This window comes from Neophocaena asiaeorientalis, unplaced genomic scaffold, assembly GCF_003031525.2.
Source record: "Neophocaena asiaeorientalis asiaeorientalis breed wild unplaced genomic scaffold, Neophocaena_asiaeorientalis_V1.1 scaffold258, whole genome shotgun sequence".
In the NCBI taxonomy this organism is placed as follows: Eukaryota; Metazoa; Chordata; class Mammalia; order Artiodactyla; family Phocoenidae; genus Neophocaena; species Neophocaena asiaeorientalis.
This window is the reverse complement of record NW_020172591.1, coordinates 3,197,622-3,220,756: the sequence shown is the minus strand read 5'-3', so window position 1 is coordinate 3,220,756 and position 23,135 is coordinate 3,197,622. Positions and strand designations below refer to the sequence as shown.

Here is a 23,135-nt window from a genome sequence, read left to right as displayed (position 1 = left end):
TGAAACTAAGAAAAGACTTTCAAGGCAAAATTGAATGAATTTTAAGTTGCTGAGGTAATATACTTTTTCACTATTAAATATTTAGTTTCAAAAACAGATGTTTAATTTTCATTTATAAGTCTGAAGTAATCATTTTATTTCCTCCAAAAGATTGTGTAAGGAAATTTGTATACCCTACCCCAACCATTTTTCTCAGTGAGTAATGTTAGTACTATTTTTAGAGAAATGAAATTATAGTTTAGATGGATTTAAAAATTTCCAAGTCAGAGCACCCAAAATTAAACATGTCATTTCAAAAAAAAAAATGCTGATCCATTCATTCTTACCTGAAATGTTTCCCCAGGGTTAGTAGCTCTCACTGTCCAGTTTTGGAACAGTAGTTATTTGATAATGAGAGATATTTGTATGTGAATACAGTTAACAGCAATATTCTGAGAGGGGTAGCACTCCGTGTCTCCCCACACACACCTGGTAACTTGTAAACAATGGATGAATTGGTGAGACTGGGGTGGAGGCAGCAAATTGTCCCCAGTGGAGATACTCCACTGCCTATACAATGGTGTCCCATCCAAGTCCATTTAACTTATGCTAATGTGACTCTGTGCTTTGCAAAACAAACAGCAGTGGAGTCTCCTCCCCACTTCCTTTAGGTATGAGTTTGTTCCAGAACCCTGACTGTAATGGCTGGTCCTGGCTTTTTGGGGATACTTGAAGAGTTACTTTTGATCAGCTTAAAATGAAAACCTTAGGTCTCCCTTTTTTCCCCTCCTTGCACTTAAGATGCCAGGCTACTTGGTTCTCATTCTTTCCCAGAATGTGACTTGGTTTTAAGACAGCTTTTTGGTTGCATTTTATTTGTAGCATAGTATCCTGCCGTCAGCCGTATTTGGGCTGGGCCTTGGGTTCTGATCCCAGTTCTTCCACTGGGCAGATTCTCAGCCTTTATCTATAGAACAGAAATAACTTCTTTTTGTTGTAAAGATTAGATGAGATAGCCCATGTGCTTGGCTCCTAATTCCCCTAGCCCACTCTACTTTTCTATTAGCACGGTCTATACTGTTTCTCGTTTGTTTGCTTTTTTTCTGACTAAAGGTAATATTTGCTTATATTCATCCCATTCAGGAGATAACCATTGTTAACATTTTGTTGTGTGTGTGTGTTTTTCCCTATTTTGTGATTGTGCATACTGCATAATTTCAGGATCTTCCATTTAACAGTGTTGTATAGTTTTGTATTGCTTAAAAGCTTGGGCTGTGGAGACAAATTGGCTTTGAATTCTACCTATGTAACTTGGGTAAATTACTCTCATTAAGTCTCAGTTTATTCATCTGTGAAAGGGGGTGATAATAACACTTTTCATAGGGTTGCTGTGATGATTAAATGCGGAATTGCACATAAAGCCTTTAAAGTGGTGCCTGGCGCGTGACCTCTATATAATATTTTCCTTTAAAGATTTTTTAATATTCTCGATGTGAATTTTTCACTGTGAATGAGTGCTTGACTCAGCATATATTAATACTAATACGTATTTGAGTACAGATACAATATAATAATTACTTTCATGGGGCAAATAAATATTTTTGTGCCAGTAAAAATCAGCAGTATATTCATAGAAAGTTTCAGTAGCTTGATGTTAGCCTCGTCTCTGTCCTTGAACTCTGAGTTGGTAAATGTAAAGGAGTGGTAAGTACACCAGTGGGCAGAGAAGGTTGGGTTTACTTGTAGCTCCTTTTTAAACTCTAGAAGTTATCTGCCTGCAGCTGTGTGTGTTGCACGGCTTTGAAGGGCTGAGTAGTCTGTGGCTTTGGTAGGCTCACCTTGGGAGGGTAGGATGTTTATCTGAGGTGACGGGTAGGACTTGCTGAAGCCAGTGGTGTTTCATTCATTTAACAGATCAGCTGCTTTAGTGGTAGCCCTGGGCCTTGTAATAAAAAGACACATTGTCTGCCCTTGAGGAGTTTTTAGTCTAGTGGAGAAGAAAAATAAAGCTGACATTTACATCTTTGAATGGTGAGGGATAGTTTAGCCTGGAGGAAGGAAACCTACTTATTCTGGCCTAGGGGCAAGCAGTTAGCATTTTCCAGGGGGGGATTTCTGCCCTGAGCCAATGGGAGGAGTTAGAAAGGCATTCCAGGAGGTGGGACCTGCAAGTACTAATAAATGCCTAAGGACAAAGGAGTATTCTGTATTGCAAATTGTAGGAATTGGGGGAGTAGGAATCTATAATGGGAGAGGGAGTGGTCAGCCTCACCAGGTCCTAAGGAGTTTGTACTTAGGCCAAGGGATTTGGATTCATTTTACATTTATGTAGGCCTTTGGCCAAATAAATTATTTGCATTTTAGAAGATTTGAATTGTACAAAAAGTGGAACGAAGGAGGGCAAGTGAGACAGCTGCTGAGAAGAGATTGAAGGTTTGGACTAACGAGGTGGCAGTGGAGATGGAGAGAAGTCAGTGGAGAGGCTGTTTTACGGAGGTAAAAAGCGGTCTTCATAGGTTGACGGGATGTAGATTTGGGAACCATCCTCGCATAAATAACAGCTGAAGTTGTAGAATTAGAAAAATTTGGTTTAGTCAGTGGTTCTTAGTCTTTTTTGGGAATCTGATGATCTTTCTGGCCCCTTCTCCAGTAAAATGCATTTATGCCTATTCACAGTTTTATACATTTGCTTGAAACTTGGAATAATCTAATCTTGGGGTAGATGTAGAGCAGACATTAAAATGAAAGCCTGTAAAAATGTTTTGTCTGACATTCACTCTTTGTGTGTGAGTTTATCATTGGCACGTTATAGATGAGGAAACAGATTTGTAAAATAACTTGCTCAAGGTCACGCATCTTGTATTTCAACAGTTTAAATGAGCTGCTGACATGGAAAAGATTTTGTGGGAAAATTTGGATTTTTGTCTTTGAAAAATTGGAAGATCTGCAACCCTTGGGTCCACGCGCGCCTGTGTGTTTTAATCGCGACAACTTGTTGGAACTGGTTTGAGTCTGCTGCCTTTAGATAAGCAAAGTTTGCCAAAGTCCGGCCATGGCCCACCCCTGTGGCCCATGTAGGCATTTCATCTTGGATCCCTATAAAACAAGATTAAGAGCATCTTGGGGAACATTGACATTTAAGTCTGGGGTCAAGAGAAGCCATGACTGAGCGGCCAGAAAGAGAGTTTTCGAGAAAGAGAAAGTGTCAGGTGCCGCAGAGAGGTCAAGTGAGATAAGGATGGAAAGGTGGACCTGGAATTTAGCAACAAAGAGGCCATTGGTTTCAGATTTCTTAGAACAAAAGAACTTTGAGGACTGTAACTACAACTTAATTTTTCTTTCTTCTTGTCCTGCAATATAGGGTTTCTGTAACAATTGAGAGTCACTGTGGCATGGATAGAAACTCAGAAAGCATTTGTTGTAAAGGATGGTTAACTGGAGCTAATAAATGCTGTAACCCAATCAAACACTGCTCATTCTGCTAGTATTGTCATCCTAAGAACACCAGAAATATAGATGTTCTGTAGAATGTAGAAGATATTTTAATATTAGATTTTTAATATGGATTATAGAAAACAGGTCTCAGTGGATTCTGTTACACTAGCCTCAAGAAAGTGGGAGGACCTGACTTAACTGAGAATTATGTTGTAACATTCAGAAAACCAGCAGCAGCTGGAGACTGCATTTCAGCCCTGCAGGTCTTTGATTAAAATAATACCAATAAACTACTACTTACTGCTTCTAATAGTACTTAACATTAAGTGATTAGTATGTGCTAGGTACCATGCCCATGAAATACCTAATTTAATTCTCCTCAGTGACTCAATGAGGTACATACCATTGTAATCCTTTCTGTACAACTGAGAAAACTGAAACCTAAATAACTTGCCCAAGGTCAGACACCCAGTAATTAGCAGAGCCAGATTGAAGCACCATCTCTGATGCCCACTAAAGCCAGTAAGTGCTCTCAACTGCTGCATGAGCTATCCTTACCTTTCTAGTAAATTAGGTAAAGAATTCGACTAGCATAAAGGCCATTTTAATTAAAATTCACAGTGCAAACTTATTTGTACAATGTTGTTTGAGCACAGTGTTTGGCACATAATAGACATTCAATAAGCAATTATTTTTAAATATTCTAGTTTGAACTTCATGTTGAATATTTATATTTTGGTGTGATAGGCAGTTTTTCTCACTGATCTTTCTCTTTGACTCACATCTGTTGATAGACTTTTATCATTTCTGTTTGAACTTCATGTTGAAGTTTGAACTTCATGTTGAATATTGTTTATATTTTGGGGTGATAGGCAGTTTTTCTCACTGATCTCTTTGAATCACATCAGTTCATAGATTTTTATCATTTCTGAGTCTAATTTTACTACTTTTCACATTGATATGTGGGATATTGCTGGTTTTTTAAAAAATCAATAATAATAATAATCTGTTTAGTATCGCATTTTTATGCTCCATGAAGTTGAATTAAAATTCATTTCAAAAAAAGCTTAAAGTAGGGGGGACATGCTTTTTAAGACTTTATATGATCTGGGATAAGTAAAAATTCTTTTCGTTTGTATTAAATATATTAGAAAACTAACATTCTGAGAATTTAGGTTCATGTTGGATTAGAAAAAATTGTAAGGTATGTTGTAGGTCCAGGCTCTTAAAAGGGGGTAGAATATAAAGTTACAGATGGCAATTAGGGGAAAATGCTGTGGCAGTGAAATGAACGTGCTTCTGAAACTTGAGACTCAAAAGAACAGTAATGACATGCAGAGATTCCACATGGAGGTGATACAGTGGCAGTCCCAAAGAGAATAATGTTCAAATTTTTGCAAATTGGTTTATGGTTGCTGTTGGAAGACCGAAAGGGCTGTAGGTTGCTTTTTTTGTTAAAAGCTCATCATTAATTTCTTTCATCAGTGTCTTATAATTTTCTGCATACAGGTCTTTTGTCTCCACAAGAGGGAAGAGATATGGGAACATATGTATGTGTATAACTGATTCACTTTGTTATAAAGCAGAAACTAACACACCACTGTAAAGCAATTATACTCCAATAAAGATGTTAAAAAAATATATAAACAGGGACTTCAGGAAAAAAAAAAAGCTTATCTTTCTTACTTTTCTCCCTGCTAATGTCTTATTCCTCCGTTTTTGCAGAAGAAAGAAACTGTGGAAAGGAATTTATTTTTCATTAAACTCAGCATGTAATATCAAGAAGGATTTTTTTGTTTTGTTTTACACCTACCCATATTTCCTTCTCTTGAATTTCAGTATATGGATATGTTTGCTGTGAAAGTATTCTTTCTGTGGGTCTATTCTCAGTAATAAGTTACTTTTGCTTTTTTGGTAATAATTAATGAGTGTATATTCTACTGCTGCTCTTAAGTGCTTAATTACCTTAATTCTATTCTTTAAGGGAGCATAGATCTGTTTGTATTCTAAATCTAAACAAGTTATTTCCATAGCTGAATACAGTATGTACTATAGCTGTGATAAATTTAGTCTGGTTAGGATTTTTTTTTAGTGATATTCATCGTGTATTAAAAGGTAGAGCTTAGGTATAGTTCTAAGTGGATTATTCAGTGGGATTGTATTTAAATATTAGGGTCTGTAAGACATTTGATTAAGATCATGTGGACTTTATAAATTATATGTTTCATCTCTTATTTTATCTTACAATGAATGTCAATGAGTGAAGGCCGTGTGAACTTCATCTTTGGTGGAGTAGGGGTAAAGAACTTAAGTGGTGGGAGGCTAGACGTAAAAAATGAAAAATATATAGTTTTTTTTTTTCTTCCCCCGAGATCTACCTTAGCGCTTTTGTGATGATTTCTTCTTTAATTTAAAAGGAAAAACCTGTTAACGTAGAGAAGACCAGATGAATAGTTGTTTCCAGTTTACAGACAAAGTGATTTTTTTTTGGCCATGCCATGCGGCATGCAGGATCTTAGTTCTCCAGCCAGGGGTCGAACCAGTGCCGCCTGCATTGGGAGTGCAGTCTTAACCACTGGACTGCCAGGGAAGTCCCTATAGACAAAGTGGTTTTGATATTAAATAATACTCATTAAGAAGGAAGTTAGATTTCAAAGCAGAGGGCCATCGTCCCCCAACATTCTTTCCTTTTATGGTATATAAAGTGAGTTTGAATACATTAAGGAATTGAAAATATAAGTATAAAGATTAAATTGGGCTTAAAATTTTTTTTTATTAATTTAATTTATTTTTGTCTGCATTGGGTCTTTGTTGCCACGTGCAAGCTTTCTCTAGTTGCGGCGAGCAGAGCAGCGATACTCTTCTTCGTTGTGGTGCACAGGCTTCTCACTGCGGTGGCTTCCCTTGTTGCTGAGCATGGGCTCTAGGCACTCGGGCTCAGTAGTTGCTCTAGGGCATGCGGGCTTCAGTGGTTGTGGCTGTCGGGCTCTAGAGCGCAGGCTCAGTAGTTGTGGTGCAGTGGCTTAGTTGCTCTGCGGCATGTGGGATCTTCCTGGACCAGGGATTGAACCTGTGTCCCCTGCATTGGCAGGTGGATTCTTAACCACTGTGCCACCAGGGAAGTCCCTGAATTGGGCTTTTAAAAGAGGGATTTGAAAATGGAGAACAGGTAGGTGATTGTTCAAAAAGGAGATGGAAAGTTGGCTTTTAGTAGGACTTTAATACGTTAAAAATCAAAGAAATATTAATAGAAAAAAAATAACAGATGTAAAAAAAACTAAGGTTGAAGAGAAGTTGTTTATAAGATATTGCAATTAAACACCCATTTGTAATGGCATAGAGGTCATTAGCAAGAGCTTTGGCACCTTGTGGCAAATGCTGAAAGAGGGCAGTTGGTTAGATTAATGAATTCTTAGAGTTAGGAGGAAGTTGAATAGGTAGATTTTAATTCAGAAGATGTTGGGGGTAGGAGTTTATAAATTAATTAATTTATTTTTGCTGTGTTGGGTCTTCGTTTCTGCGCGAGGGCTTTCTCTAGTTGTGGCAAGCGGGGGCCACTCTTCATCGTGGCGCGTGGGCCTCTCACTATCACGGCCTCTCTTGTTGCGGAGCACAGGCTCCAGACGCGCAGGCTCAGTAGCTGTGGCTCACGGGCCCAGTTGCTCCGCGGCATGTGAGATCCTTCCAGACTAGGGCTTGAACCCGTGTCCCCTGCATTAGCAGGCAAATTCTCAAACACTGTGCCACCAGGGAAGCCCCTTACATTGTTTTAAAAAACATTATTTGCCAGATAGACATTGGGTAGCAAATTATGTGAATCTGTTTGATGAAACGTTTGGTGTTACCTCAGATGTACTGCAATATTCAAAAAATTTAAAGCTTCTAAATTATACTTTCTCTTGGTATATGGCTATGGCTATTAGAAATTATTGTGTAGACTGTCTGAAGTACCAATTTAGTGATTTTTTAAAATTAATGATTGGTGGGTGAACCTAGTAATCTGTTTTGGGTAGACAACCTAGAATTGAGATACTACACAAGCTATTTATGTAGGCAGCATGTACTTATTGAGCAGCTATTAACTTCTGGGCACTATGCTAAGCTCTGGGATATAATGATGAACAGAAAACTGTTTATCCCTCTAGGAGCTTATTTCCTAAGAGGGAAGACAAAGGAAGAACAGGCAATTAAAGTAGAATGTGATAAGTGTTAAAACAGGGAACTGCACAGAGTACCTCAGAGGAGCATGTAACTAACTCAGCCTTAGGGAATCTGCATGTGGTGACAACTGAGCTGTGTTCTGAGGCTAGGGCTGGCTGGAGGAGGGAGCACAAAGAGGAAGACATCCATTGCTCTGGACAGAGGGCCTATCCTTGGGCTTAGTGAGACCAGAGGCGCCTGGGTGCTCAGAGCTCTGGGTGAAGTCCTCCAGTTATTCACTTCCTTTCTATTGAGTGCCTCTCATTGCATAGATTATAATCTTTTCAGGGAAAAAAATTATGTCTTTTACTATTAATATCTTCTATAGCTTCTCGGAAAATGATGGACTTGCCATCAGTGTTTAATAAATAAATACTTGTCATTAAAGCTAGAATCACATGGATTTGACATAGTGAAAATGAATCAAGTTTAGTAACTTCTTTAATAACATGTTGATTCTTTAAAATAAACAGAAAATAACGTAAGGAATATGTTTGTTGTAAAAATTAGATAATTTGTTTTATGATTTTGATTTTATTTTGGTACATTTTACTATACAGAATTTTAAAAGATACTTCTGGTTAATGATGTCAGAATACTGACATCTCTGTTCTCTAAACCAACTAAAAAGAATAAGGAGAATCAGAAACAGAAGAAAAACTCAATCTTTGATAACTAAAAAAAACCTTGTAATCAGAATATATGAATTAGTGCTATTGAAGTGCAGTGGGAATGGAACCAGGGCAAGAGAGGATGCAAGGAGAGGATGATTTCCTCTGTAGAACTCAAACAAAGTGGGGGGAGCAGCTTCCTCCCAAGTAGGTGACGCACCATGAGGACGAAACTAGTGATCCCCTTACTAGGAATCTCAAAGTTGGTATATACATTGTGCTCCCTGAGTGGCAGGAGAGGTGGGGTTGAATAACAAACCGTAGAGTCGTACTATTTTTGCAAGAAGTTGAGAGTAGAGGAGAAACTGGCAGCATGCAGCCATATAGCTGCTGATCTGGTCAACTGAACAAAAATAAAGCCTAAATTATCATCCCCTCATCTATGCCATGTGGGCCCCTGCGAGCTGGGGAGACTAATCCAACATTGAGTCAAGCCTTAAGGGAGGAGTGTTGGAGATGATCATTTTCAGAAAGAACAGAGAAAGTGAAAATTATGAATAAATAGTTCCTTATGCTGGGAGGTGGTGTGCAGAGTTGGGGGCGAGACATGGCTCCTCTGATACAGGAGTTTAAAGATGAGATACAAAAGCTCAAGAAATAAATAAGATATAAGAGTGAGCTCAGGGAACCAGGGTATGAAATAAAAGAGGAAAATATAGTCATTGTAGAAATGAAGGTCACTTTCAAAGCAGCACATATACACTATAGCTGATGATAATGGAGGTGAGCTTGAGAAATTTGAATAATCCAAAATGGAAAAAATAAAAATAAAGACTAGAGGGCTTCCCTGGTGGCTCAGTGGTTGAGAGTCCGCCTGCCGATGCAGGGGACACAGGTTCGTGCCCCGGTCCGGGAAGATCCCACATGCCGCGGAGCGGCTAGGCCTGTGAGCCATGGCCGCTGAGCCTGCGCGTCCGGAGCCTGTGCTTCGCAACGGGAGAGGCCACAACAATGAGAGGCCCACGTACCGCAAATAAATAAATAAACGAAAAATAAAGACTAGAGACAGAGACAGATATGGAAGACAGTAAATCTAGCATACCAATAATTGGTACCCCTGAAGGATACAATAGAATAAATGAAGTAGAAAAAAAAATTCAAGATACTAAGGAAGAGTTTCCCACAATAAAAAATGAAATTCTAGAATGGCTTCTAGTATTTAAATATAGAGACTTAAAAAAAAATTTTTTTTTTAATTTTGGCCACACCACATGGCTTATAGGATCTTAATACCCTGACCAGGGATTGAACCCTGGCCCCGGCAGTGAGAGTGCTGAGTCCTAACCACTGGATTGCCAGGGAATTCCCATAAAGACTTTTATTGTTAGGTTAAAGTGGGGGGAAAAAAATCAAACCTCCGATAAAAGAGGCTGGCCTCAGGCTTTTTCATTCTAGGAGACATGGAAAAAAATTATACAAAGTCAATAGACAAAAAAGAAAAAAATATGATCCAAGACTTTATGTCCAGGCAAGCTATAGTTTAAGTATAATTTCAGTTGACATATATTTTTAAACAAAAACCATGGCTTATTTTCCATAAGTCAGTCCTTGGTGGGGAATGTGGAAAAGGGAGGTAACTATTTTATAAACTATTGAATCAAGAAATGAATTGAAAACGAAGTTAAAAGAGTAGTGATTAGCATCGAATAATTTTAAATGTAGGACAAACATTAAAATGTCATAAGCTATAGCAATGTAGAAATAATAATCTGAGGAAGAAACACTGAGTTGGAATGGGTAGGTAGTTAACAAAAATGGAAATTTTTCTCATTCATAACATGAGATTAATCACAATAATGCTAAATATACTAATTTTCTTAGTTTGGAGTAAAGAAATGTTATTTAAAGGACACAGACTATAAATCTTCCGGGAAAATAGACTGTATAGTGAAATATGTAATAAAAAGATAGAATTGAGGGGCTTCCCTGGTGGCGCAGTGGTTGAGAGTCTACCTGCCGATGCGGGGGACACGGGTTCGTGCCCCGGTCCGGGAGGATCCCACGTGCCGCGGAGCGGCTGGGCCCGTGAGCCATGGCCGCTGGGCCTGCGCGTCCGGAGCCTGTGCTCTGCAACGGGAGAGGCCACAGCGGTGAGAGGCCCGCGTACAGAAAAAAAAAAAAAAATAAAAAAAAAAAAAAAAAAAAAAAAGATAGAATTGAAAGCTAAAAACAATACAAAAAATAAGGTAATAAAATTAAGATGAAACATTTGTCATGTAAGTAAATACAAAATTATTAATTGGATGAACTCATTTATTAAAAGAAAATGACTCAGATTGGAGCAAAAAAGTCAAACCTGTTAAGAGATGCATCTAAAAATGGGACCAACAAATAATAATTTAGTAAATATTTTAGGCTTTGTGGTACAACTACTAGTTCTGCTGTTACAGCATGAAAGCAGTCATATACAATGTGTAAATGAATTAACAGGACAGCCTTCCAATAAAACTTTACAAAAACAGGCAGCGGGCCAAATTTGTCTTATAAGCCAGTGTTACCTGACCTGTGATCTAAAACAGTGCCTCAGAAAACCTGAGAGTAAAATGATGGGCAAAGACTTAACCAGCAAGTTCACATCCAAAAAAATGGAGTCCAGGTATTAGTGTCAGACAAGGTTGAATTCAAGACAAAAAGCATCAATTGAGTTACATTTCCTAATGATAAAGAGTGACAGTCTAGTGATCATGAATCTCGGTATCAAATAATACAGCTTTAAAATTTATAAAATAAATACAAGGAGAAACAAATAAGATGATAGTAGGAGATTTTGATTCATCTCTTCCAGCTCTTAGTAGATAGAGAAAGCAAACAAAATAAGTAATAACATAGTGAATGTTAATAGCATGATGTATGATACAACTAACAACATACCCTGGAAACAACGAATACTCTTTCCCAGGAATATCTGTTAGTCCCCAAATAAAAACTCAGTCAAATCCAAAATCAGAAATATATGCAGATTATGCTCCTTCTTTTTTACTTGTGAATTTGTTTTTATTAGGATATAGGGGATGGATGGGTTGAGAAATATCTCCGTGGGTTATGACCCACCAGGGAAGTGTCCATTCTGATCTTCCTGGGATAGCTCTTAGAACTTTTCCTTAGAGCTGCTATTCTTGCTGCCAGCAAACTCTAAAGGTCCCCTGCTGAGTGGCTGCTCCTTGGAAGAGAATTTCCTCTTTTTCTTGGGGGCACTCTTGTTTCTGACTTCAGGGTCACTAACTGGTTCCTCTTTGGGGAACGATTTCTTCCTCTTGGGAAGACTTCCACTGCTAGCTGTCTCTTCAAGGTCACTGCTAACCAGCTTCTTGATTTCTTTTTCTTGGGTTTGGAGAAAGAGGTGGGTCTTCCATTCCATTCTCCTGAGGAGCCTACTGGGGCTTTTGCTTTTCTTCATTTGGGGTCTTACACTCCTGGGAGGCAGCCGAGGACTTGCCCAGGGGATGAGTGTGTGCTGCAGTCAGCTCTCTGGGCTCTCAGCAAGGTCTCAGCACCGTTGTCCTTCCTCACATTCCTCTACACTGCTGCTGTTTTCTCAAGGTTGTGAGGGCAGTTGCAGCCAGCTGTTTCTCTTTTCCTTCTTCAAGTGTTTCTTCTGTTTCTCCAGCTTCCTTGTAATCTCAGCAGCTATTCTCTGCCTGAACCATTGCCTCCTTCATGACATCCATTCTTTTGTGGAATCTCTCCAGTCTCGTAAGACAGCCGTTCCTCGACTTATTTGTGAAGCTTCTCCCCAAATACGCTTGTGGGCACCTCAGAGAAGCAATCAATTCATGAAGCAGTACTGCGTTCATTTGCTAGGTGTCTGGAGATGCAGCCTTTGTTCTTGGCAGCTGCTAGGCCATTGAAGGTGGAGTGGAAAATAAGTCCATATTTTGGGGTGTTACCCCTTGTCTTCAGAGCTCTGGAAACTTGGTTCCTTTTTTGGGCCCAGAGAATCACTCAGACACCAGTATGCTCCTTTTTTTTTTTTTTGTGGGATCTTAATTCCCTGACCAGGGATTGGACCTGGGCCCCCGGCAGTGGAAGCACGGAGTCCTAACCACTGGACCGCCAGGGAATTCCCAATGCTCCTTGTTCTTAACTAGCACTAAAACAAAGGGAAGCATAAAACTCTACCATCTGAAAAAATTAAATAACTCTTGGGTCAAAGGAGAAATAAAAAAATAAAATCCAAATCAACTAGAAAGTATTGATAATCAGAATTCTGTGTATTAGTACCTATGGGATATGCTTAAAACAGTACTCAGGAAAATTTATAGATGAAAACAAATTACTAAGCAAGAAAAGAATGAAAATGAAAGAATTCAGCCCAAGAAGTTAACAAAATAATAAAATAAATGGAAAGAAAGCAGAAAGAATGAACATATAAAAGCAGAAATTGATGAATTAGAAAATACATGGAGGTGCTGATAAATCCAAGAGGTTTTTGTTTTGTTTTTGTTTTTGGGGGGAGGATATTGGTAAAAATAAACAGATAAACTCTTGTTGAGCCCAATCATGAACAAAAGGAGAAAGCACAAATATCACGTATGTGTATGGACATACACAGAATACAAGAATAAGTCACAGATATTTAGAAATTTAAACGTAAGAGGTCACATTGCTAAATTATATGCAGATAAACTTGAAAACCTGATCTGCACAAAACACTAGTAGGCCCAGGCAACTTTCTAAGTAACATTATAATTACAATGCTTTTTAACTGTTCAGGAACATAGATTCTATAAATTGTTTTTTAAAATATTAACACCTAATTCTGCCAAAGCACACAAAAAAACTCTAGACATTCTCAAAATACAAAAGTCAGAAATCCTCAATATTAGCAAATGTAACTCAGCCAGACATTAGAAGAATAATGCATGATGACCAAGTTGCTTTCATCCCAGGAGTGTAAGAAGAGTACAGTATCAGGAAATACTAAATACTAAATATTTTTAGTACATATTTTTAAAAGTACAAAAGAGAAAAATGATCATTTCCCTAGAAGCTGGAAAAGAATTCAGTAAAAATTAACCATCAATTCTGAGGTTTTTTTTAAAAAGAAACAACTTTTAATAAAGTAGGAATTTCTTTATACTTCTTTAACATCACACAGGAGTCAGCATTATTGCTGCCATTGACTCGAAGCAGTTCTCACTTAAAGTTAGGAGTACCAGTGGTTGCTATTATTAACATTGTTCCAGTAGTTCTAGCCAATGCAAATAGGAAAAAAGAAGATGCATAAACATTGGAAAGAAAGGGGGAATCATCAATCTTGATAGATATGATGTCACCTAGATAGAATATGTCAGTAAAAAGTGAACGTTAACCCTTCATATGATTTATAAAATATTCTCATATATATATAGGCTACTTTTTTCATAATGGCAGTTACTTTTTTCAGTCACTTATTTCCAGCCTATTTATTTCCTGAAGTTCATGTAGATTTACTTGGACTAATTCATGAAAGATTTATGTTTGCCAGGTGGATGAGCAGGCCAAAGAGAGGGTGTAAAAATGAAACAGCATGGGTTTGCTTTGAAATAATTTCCTGTCCTGAACATCCAGACCTTCGGGGCAGCTAAATTTAAATTTTTAGTCCAACTTTTCTTCCTTGCCTCCTGATAAAGTGAAAAGGGAAAGCTATTATTTTTGTTTTACATTGATGTATGATTAGGTTTACTCAGTAATAAATGTGATTTTTATTAACCAGGCTAATGTTTCAGATTTTTTTTTTTTTTTGCTAAAGTAAGTGTAATGCTTCTCAAAGGTAATACAAATTCTCTACCTTTATCATCAGCAGGTAAAATGTAGTGATAATAAGAATGTTTATGAGTAATAACTTGTATTTCTTCAGTGCTTAACTTATACAAGGCATGGTACTTCGCGTGTTGCGTGCTTTTATCATTGGATCCTTAGAGCAACCTGATAACATAGCTACTAATATTATCCCTATTTTACAGATGAGAAAACTGAGGTTAAATGATTTGTTCAAGGTGAATACTGTAGTCACCTTGGCAGATAATCAGACTTGAGCAGACTTATCTTCTGACTCTTCAAGAATTTATGTATCTTGTCATTCACTGGTATAAGGAGTTTCATATTTAGTTTTGCAAGTGAGAGAGTGTTTCTTGAGTTTCTCTGTAGCTGGTATCTAAGCTGTTCATCAGCTGTCTGGGTGACTTCTGGAATGTGGAGAAGGTGGGTTAGACTAGTGGTCCCCACCCTTTTTGGCACCTGGGACCAGTTTCGTGGAAGACAATTTTTCTACGGACCGGCGGGGTGGTGGGGGTGATAGTTCAGGTGGTCATGTGGGCGATGGGGAGCAATGGGGAGTGGCAGATGCAGCATCGCTCGCTCCCCGGCTGCCCACCTGCTGGGCCACGGGTTCTGTCACGGGTCCACGGCCTGGGGGTTGGGGATCCCAGGGTTAGACCACAGCAGCCCCCTATGTCCTGGTGTGACAGATTAGTTGTTTCAGTTTCATTGCAGACTATATGGTGTTATGGTACATAAATGTTACTGCTGGACCTTTTGTGTGTAGAGAGATAGTGACTATTGTGTGATTGCTTCCTTCTGTTTTCTTCTTAAACCTCCAAAGACTCGTAAGCCACGATAATTATACTATAGCAGTGTGCTGCAGAGCACTCAACTGAATGGTGGAAATGTGGTGAATAGTCTTTGGACTCAAGAAATTTACAGTCTGGATGGGATAGGTAGGGGGCAATATTAGAGGGAAAATGACTTTTTAAAACAGGAATTTGTTCTTTTTTTGTAGTTTATAGAAACATTTGTTATAAGCTGCTAAATATTTTGCCAACATATCAAAAAATGTAGAAGTTCTGGGGGAAGTTTTGGGTCTATGAGCTCATTCCATTGTCATTTTAAAGAGACCTGGGTTCTGAAAATAGGCATAGCATGCAACCATCAGTAGTGAAAAAAGTGACTTGCCACCTTATGATATTAGTTTGGTGGAAGAGCCCTGCTGCTTTGAGTTATTTACAAAACTTAACCAAAGCAAAAATTATTTAGTTCAATTTGGAGTGGTAGGGCAACTTAATATTTTATAATGTGTCTTATTATTTGAATTCAATATTGAGATGTTGGACTACAATGAAGAATCCATCCTGTTAGGAAGGGTGATATCCTAGTATTTTACTTCCCAGATGAGCGAGCTTTGCTTATTTCTCTTTGTTAACTAGGCCTTTTGATATTTTTGTAGACAATCTGCTTCATCTTGATTCTGCAGCATTCCAAACTGTGGTATCCTTGGGGTTCTCTTAACATTGCTATGGTGCAGAAGATTTAAAATCAGGTATGGCTGTGGGGCAGAAGTCCCTCAGTGAAATTCTCAACTTAAATCTGCATTATACTCTCTGATTTATCATTTGGGTTTCTTTTTTTGTGGTGGTCTTTTAGCTGATGTTCACAAGGAATAGAGTCACGTGATGTATGAAGGGAAACATATACACTTCTCTGAGGTTGACAATAAGCCCTTGTGCTCATATAGCCCCAAACTGTGCAAGCAGCGGCGACTCAACGGCTACGCTTTCTGTATCAGACACGTTCTGGAGGACAAGACTGCCCCCTTCAAGCAATGTGAATATGTGGCCAAGTATAATAGCCAGCGCTGCACCAACCCCATCCCTAAATCAGAGGACCGCAGGTAAGCGCTGACAGTGGGAAGCAATCTTTGATTATTAATTAGTAGGCTTGGGAGTTGGGTTTTTTTGTTTGTTTGTGTTTTGATATGATGAACTTAAATGTTGAGTTCTGGGGGTAATCTAAGTAAACTTTAGAATGGTTCTAAAGATGAGTGATGGCAATATTTAAGAAATGGAGTAGTAACTTTGGGGAATTATTTGAAAAGTATGTTTGTTTTCTTCTTTTTTACTTAATAGACTTTCTAGGATTATTTTGAAAAAAAATTTTTTTTGCTTGAAGTCTTGGCATTGATGTGTTTGGTTTGCAGCCTTAGAAAGTATTTCCTGATTTCTCTACTTAGAATTTCATCAGCCAAAGTGAGAGAAATTATAGGAACTACTTAGGTGTTATAATTAATGATAATAATTTTAGAGTTTTTAAATCTTCGTTTGAAAGGTAGCAAATGGTATGTACTTATTGAAAAAGAATTATTCAAAAGAATGATTACTTGAATCATTCAGATTTACTTCCTCTCAGACTTCTTTTGGTTAAAAAGGGTTCCATATAGACTATATTTACTATAATTTAGAAACTGTATTTTCATAGTAAAGTAGGCTTTTTGACTAGGATTATGAATTTATATTTTTCTGAGTTAAATAAAATGTGGAGGTGTTTTTAAAGGAGTCTTACGCTGATTATCCATCTTTCATATTCTTAGGAAAATTTATATGATTTCACATGTAATCTCTTTTTTTCATGTCTCTTTATTCTCAGTTCTCCAGAAACCATGCTGATCATTGTAGGATATTACAGAGAGACGCATGCTTATTTTCCTAAAAGTTTCAAATACTTGTTATCTTTAGGTAGAAATTTGAACTTTTTACTTGTCTTTAAAAAATACATATACAACCTTTATTTTTGTTCCTATATATAAGCGAATGTCACCTACGTAAATTGGTTGAAAAGGAATCATGTATTTTATATGTCATGGTGAGCAACTTTTAAACTTTTAGGGTGAAATAAATAATTTGTGTTGATAAATATCCCACCAAAATGAGTACAGTATAATGTGGTGATTTGGGAATACTCTCATAGAATTTCTAATGAGCACTGTAGGCGTCAGATTACAATACCTGAAAGTTAGAAACAGCTGTTTAGTGAGGAAAGGAATAAAATTTTAATCTCAGGTGAGAAAGGTACCAAGGTATTAGGCTAAGCATGTCTGTCCAGTTGGTTTTAGCTGACTGAAAATAATTTCTTACTGCTGCCCTTTTCTAACTTGAAGAATGGATGGACTTGGATTAACTTTTTTACTTCAAGATCCATTATAATCACATTTCTATAATTTTGTCTTAAATTTAGTTTATCACACACAGTTGCAATTTTTGTCAACCTTGGATTTTTTTTATTTCAGTCGAAGCAAGTGTTATCTTAATAGCTAACAGCAAGAAGTAAAGTGAGAGTCACTCTGAATTTCTCCAAAATATTAACTCTCTGAAGCATACGTCTTCACCTTTATATTTGAAGTAATTTTCTTTTTTTAGAACAAGAAGGGAAAGGACTTTTGTGTTGCTGTGTCAAGAGAAACTAGGCTTAATAAATGCTAAGTTATACATTTTTTCAGAATTGGTCCAAAATCACATGAACACAAATGCTATGATTACTTTTCTTGTTGTAGGGTTGATTGAAAACAGATTAAAGTAGACATTAGTAGGAGGTAATATTTTACTTCAAGAAACCCAGGTTGAATTCATGTAATAGTATGTTTAAACCTGTGTATAAATATAATAGTTATAACTGTACTATATGATACAATGTAGAAAAGATTAATATTCTTTTGAAAATAAGCTTTTATCATTGTTAAGGCAGTTACTCCTTGGACACTTAGGGATTTGACATAGTTTTATGTATAGTTTTAGAAAACAAATTCCCAAGGACTTTTAATTGACAGAATTATCTGGTTGGTAGTCAGCTAGAGGAAGCTTCTTAATATCTGGTGTGTAACTTAACCTGGTATGTATTATAAGTGCTAACTTATGGGATTCCGTCTTTTCGATAGAATAGTATTACGTTCAGTAGAAATACTGGTATAATTGAAAAGTCCATTTTCTAATATACAGTGGGAAGCTAAGGCCCGTTACTGTAGCCTTGATAGTTTAGAGATAAATGGGTATATTAAGTTGGTTATTTTATATAGTACTTTAAATTTAAGTTTGGTATAATTTTATATATATATTTATTTAATGGTATGTATTTACCAAGAAATTTTCTTGTTTCCTATATTTATTCTTTTCTAAAACAACTTAAGATATAATTCACATACCGTACAAGTCACGCATTTGAAGCGTACAATTCAGCATTTGTTAGTGTATTTACAGGAGTGTGCAACTATCAACACAGTCTAATTTTACATTTTCATCCCCTCCAAACAACCCATTTGCAGTCAGTCCCCTGTATTCTTTTAGACTGGAAATTCATATTTGCATTACTTTAAATGCTGTTCATAACTAAGCTGTTCTAATTCTAGTTTCGAAGAATTTTCCCTTTTAGAAGAGGCAGAGTTTTTAAGAGTTCAGGCTAAATGTTGTGATAGTGTGACAGTGGCTGGAGTGGGAGTTGAGGGTGGGGTTGAAGGAGGACTGTACATGCGGATTTACCTCTGCTGGATTAGGTAATGTAGTACATAGTAGCCTCATTTACCAGTCCAGGCTGCCCATGTAAATGAGCAGAAGAGTTTGATTTCTAAATTTAAAAAACCCACTTCACTTCTCCCCACTAATAGTACTAATCCTTTTGTTAATTTGAAAATGAGTAGAAAATAACAAAAACCATTAACTCTTTGTTGGGAAGCTTAGTACAGTTATCCCTGAAACCCTTTTCCTTGTTGGCTGCAGCTTTATGAATCTGTTCTGTTTAAGGCGTGTAAGGGACCTAGCTCAAACCTGCTAGGCACACGCGTGTGCGTGCACGCACACACACACAAACACAGTGTAACGTCTCTTTACTGTCCAGAAAGCTTTTTCTTAATAGTTCTATTTAAAATTAAAGAGTGCCTCTGATAGATTTATTTTTAAGACACACCAACAAAACCATGTGTCCTGATTTTTGGTGAATCTGTGTTTTTAACAATCATTAAAACAGTTTTTTGTTGCAGCCCATTGAGTTTGGGGATTGACATTATTTACTTTATTGCCTTTTTCCCCAAACTGTGTTCTATGGAGATATCATAAATATGCTGCAATAGAATAGGTGCCATTTTAAATATGTTTGGGAAGCAGTGCTATATGGGTAGATTTCTGCCCTTGGTGTATAATGCACATTATCATACAAAATGCTTTGAGAGGTTGTCTAGCAGAAACAAATGATGAAATCATTATCTAATTCTGTTTAAGCCAGCATTTTCCAAATTTATTTAAGCATGGAATACTGTTTTTATGACATACTTGTTAACATACCTTGGAACTGCATGAGGTATACCAGTTCAGGAAATACTACTTTTCTACTGGTTAGAAGCCTTCACAGGATTTCAGTGAAATTTATTGGAATAACATGTGTTCTACTTTCTCATTATGTAGAAGGATTCTGTCTTTTCATAGTATTTTAAAAATAGCATTTATATTACAGAAGTAACCTGCTCATTGTTGGAAGACTTATGGAGTCTCTGTGAGCTTTGACATTTATTTTTTTCTATTTTTTTAATTGAAGTATAGTTGATTTACAATGTTGTGTTAATTTCTGCTGTATAGCACAGTGATTCAGTTATACATATATATACATTCTTCTTCATAGTCTTTTCCATTATAGTTTATCACAGGATATTAAATATTGTTTCCTGTGCTATACAAGCTTTGATTTTTAGTTTGTCTCAGCTCTGTCACTTTCCAGATAGGTGGCTTTGGGCAAGTTATTTAATTTGTATAAAATTTAGTTTCCTCATCTGTATAAAGGGCATTATTTTAGTACCTACTGCAGGTAGAAACTAGCTAGAGGAGATAATCCTTGTACTTAACACGTGGCTGGCTATTGAGAAACTCATTTAATCGATTATCGCACTAACTAGTTTTATTATTTTATTTTCTCCTTCTCCCTCTCTCTCTCTCTCTGTGTGTGTGTGTGTGTGTGTGTGTGTGTGTGTGTAGAACACACACAGTAGACATTTGACATTCTTTTCTTTTTTTTAAACTTTTTATCTTATATTGGAGCATAGCCGATTAACAATGTTGTGAGAGTTTCAGGTGCACAGCAAGGCAACTCAGCCATACACATACGGGTATCCATTCTCCCCCAGACTCCCCTCCCATCCAGGCTGCCACATAACACTGAGCAGAGTGCCCTGTGCTGTGCAGTAGGTCCTTGTTGGTTATCCTTTTTAAATACAGCAGTGCGTACTTGTGGATCCCACACTCCCTGACTATCCCTTCCCTCCATCCTTCCCCCCTCCCCCCATAACCATAAGTTCATTCTCTAAGTCTGTGAGTCGGTTTCTGTTTTGTAAATACGTTCATTTGCATCATTTCTTTGACATTTAACATTCTGAAGTGTTCTGTCATCAGATCTTTGTGAATCTCCAATACTTGAATGGCTTTGGGACATATATTTTTTTCTCCATAAGAGAATTTTAAGTGATCCTTTAGACTCCTGATGAGCTACTTTGTATGCTATGAATAGAGAATAACAAAGTGGTGTGAGAAGCAATAGCTGGGTGGTTGGTTATCCAGGGCCACTCACTATTTGAATGACTTGCTTCTGTCTGGCAGCCTCTTCACATGTACAATTCATATATTTGCTTTAGCAAAATTGCACAGACTTTGAGGGTTGCTTGAGGGTAGTGGAAGTTGTATAAATCACATCCATGAATGCCAAAGAGTTATTAGAGTCATGCATTTGGAACATATTAGGATTCACATTTTATGATACGTAGTTTTCTATTCTCCTTTTTTAATATGTATCATGAACATTTTCCTGTATATGTGTGTATTTTTAAAGGTACTGCAACAGCCACTTGCAGGTACTTGGCTTTATCCCGAAAAAAGAGAGGAAGAAAAAGAATGATCCTCTAGATGAGGTAAAGGTCAGGCACCAAATGGATACCATGGCCTTTAGCCTGACGGTGCCCACGTTGGCCTTGAAGATGCCCAATGGACTGGATGGAATGTCCCTCTCTCCACCGGGGGCAAGGGTCCCTCTCCACTACCTGGAAACTGAGTTGGAAGACCCATTTGCTTTCAACGAGGAAGATGATGACCTAAAGAAAGGGGCAACTGTGAGAAAGAAGTTGCAGAGCAAGTTGGCCCAGAATCGGCAGCGCCAGAGAGAGACAGAGATTTTAAAAGTTCGACAAGAGCACTTTAGTCCCCCTCCTGCACCTTCTCAGCAGCAGCCTCCGCAGCAGCACTCCCACCTGTCACCTTTATCCACTTTAAAACCTCCAGCGCCACCGCAGGGTCTAGTGTGCAAGTCACCTCAACCTCAGAACACCAGCCTACCAATGCAGGGAGTGGCCCCCACTCCACACACTATAGCACAAGCCAGGCAGTTGTCTCACAAGAGGCCTCTGCCCCTCCTGCCATCTAGTAGGGCTCCCGTCGTAGACCCGCCCAGGACTGACCGGGTCCTTATGAAAGCCACAGCCTTCTCTCCACACTTCTCTTGTATAAGTCGACTGCAGAGACTGGTGAAACTGTGCACCCAAAAACATCAGCTGGACACTGATCTGTTTCCCCATTTAGGTGAGTTACCGTCTATTTTACCATATCATGTGTGTGTAATGTGACAAGATGTGCCTATTGCACAAGGTTTTATTTTCATAACCTTCTCATGTAATAGGAGTAAAAGAATACTTGGACAGAGTGGTCAATTAAAGATTCGTATTTAGGTAGACCTCTTTAAAGTAAATACGCTACTGGACAGGACAGTGACTGGTGAACAGGTTACAGAAGAAATAGGAGCTGGGAATTTAGAATTCCAGTTATAGCTTCTAGCGGTAGTAGTAGCAGTATTAAAAGCAGTTGTGTTTGGTTTTGTGCCTCTGAGCTCAGTCCCTGTGTGTCTAATGAAGTTCTCCACATGTCTTATCACAGGACTTTGGAATAAGATAGCATTGTAAATATCTGCTGACAGTTTTCTGAAAAAAAAAAAAAAAAATTCTTAAAGTAATACCTGTTCACGATTGAAAAGCAAAAAATTACAGATAAAACTTTAATGTAGTCAGATGTCTGTCTTTCCTTTGTTGCTTCTGAGTTTTATCTTACTCAAGAAAATCTCTCTGATAGCGAGTTTATACAGTTATTCTGTATTTTCTATTAATAGTTTGTTTTATTTTTGATCATTTAAGTCTTTGATTCACTTGGAATTTATTCTTGAATGTGTTGTGAGTTGTGATTCTAACTTTAGGAAAAATTATTTGCATGACATATGACAGCAATAGAAAAATGGGAAAAGGATGGGAATAGAGGAAGAAGAAATATAAATGGTCAATAAACAAATGAAAACCTCAATCCTCGTAACAGACGAGGAAACGCAAATTAAAGTAACAATGAGTTACTATCATATTGGCAAAAAGTATATCTGTTGTTGATGAGGATATGGGATCTCATACTTTGCTGGTGAGTAATGCAACAATATATACTAATTAAAAGTATATGTATAGCCAGCAAGCTCACTTTTGGGACTCTATCTATGGATAAAAAAAAATATCAGAACGTAAGGATATGTGTTCCAGGTTGTTTACTACAGCATTGCTTACAGTATTGCTTGCAGTATTAAAAATCTGAAAACAACCTTTATAACCTATAGGAAATTCAGAATTGGGTAAATTCTGGTACATATACATTTTATGAAGTATGCAGCTATTAAAAAGAATGAATGAAATCTCCATCTTTTACCTGGATGTGCTCATGATACATTAACAAGTAGAAAAATACCAAGAGGTATTGTACTGTCCCATGTTTGTAAAAATAAGCAAAGTGAACAAACAAGGGACACCAGTATATCTATTGATCAATCATATGGATAGATGTATGCCTCTCTGGTATGAGCATAGTTAAAGTGTGAATGGATGTACACTATCAGTCTGTTAACATTGGCTACCATGGCGGGGGATGGAATTGGACAGGATATGTTTTGGGGAGATGGGAGTGATATTTCTTCTTCTATAGCTTCATATTATTTCATTTGTTATTAAACCATGTATGACTTTTGGTAATTAAAAAAACTAATAAAACT

General features: G+C 37.5%; 1 protein-coding gene and 1 pseudogene across 4 annotated transcripts in view; one reads left to right on the top strand and one right to left on the bottom strand.

The window, feature by feature from the left end:
• INO80D (INO80 complex subunit D) overlaps nt 1-23,135 on the top strand; it is a 70,701-nt gene that overhangs the window by 2,234 nt on the left and 45,332 nt on the right. For 2 of the 4 annotated variants that reach the window (XM_024738299.1, XM_024738300.1), the window contains exons 2-4: nt 15,490-15,582; nt 15,687-15,933; nt 20,898-21,640. In XM_024738299.1, the coding sequence (XP_024594067.1) occupies nt 15,716-15,933; nt 20,898-21,640 (961 nt within the window). In that variant the 5' untranslated portion in view covers nt 15,490-15,582; nt 15,687-15,715. The remainder of the gene's footprint in view (nt 1-15,489; nt 15,583-15,686; nt 15,934-20,897; nt 21,641-23,135) is intronic. The other 2 variants (XM_024738303.1, XM_024738301.1) reach the window with 2 other exon arrangements.
• Nucleotides 11,326-13,380, bottom strand: LOC112395238 (nucleolar protein 56 pseudogene; annotated as a pseudogene).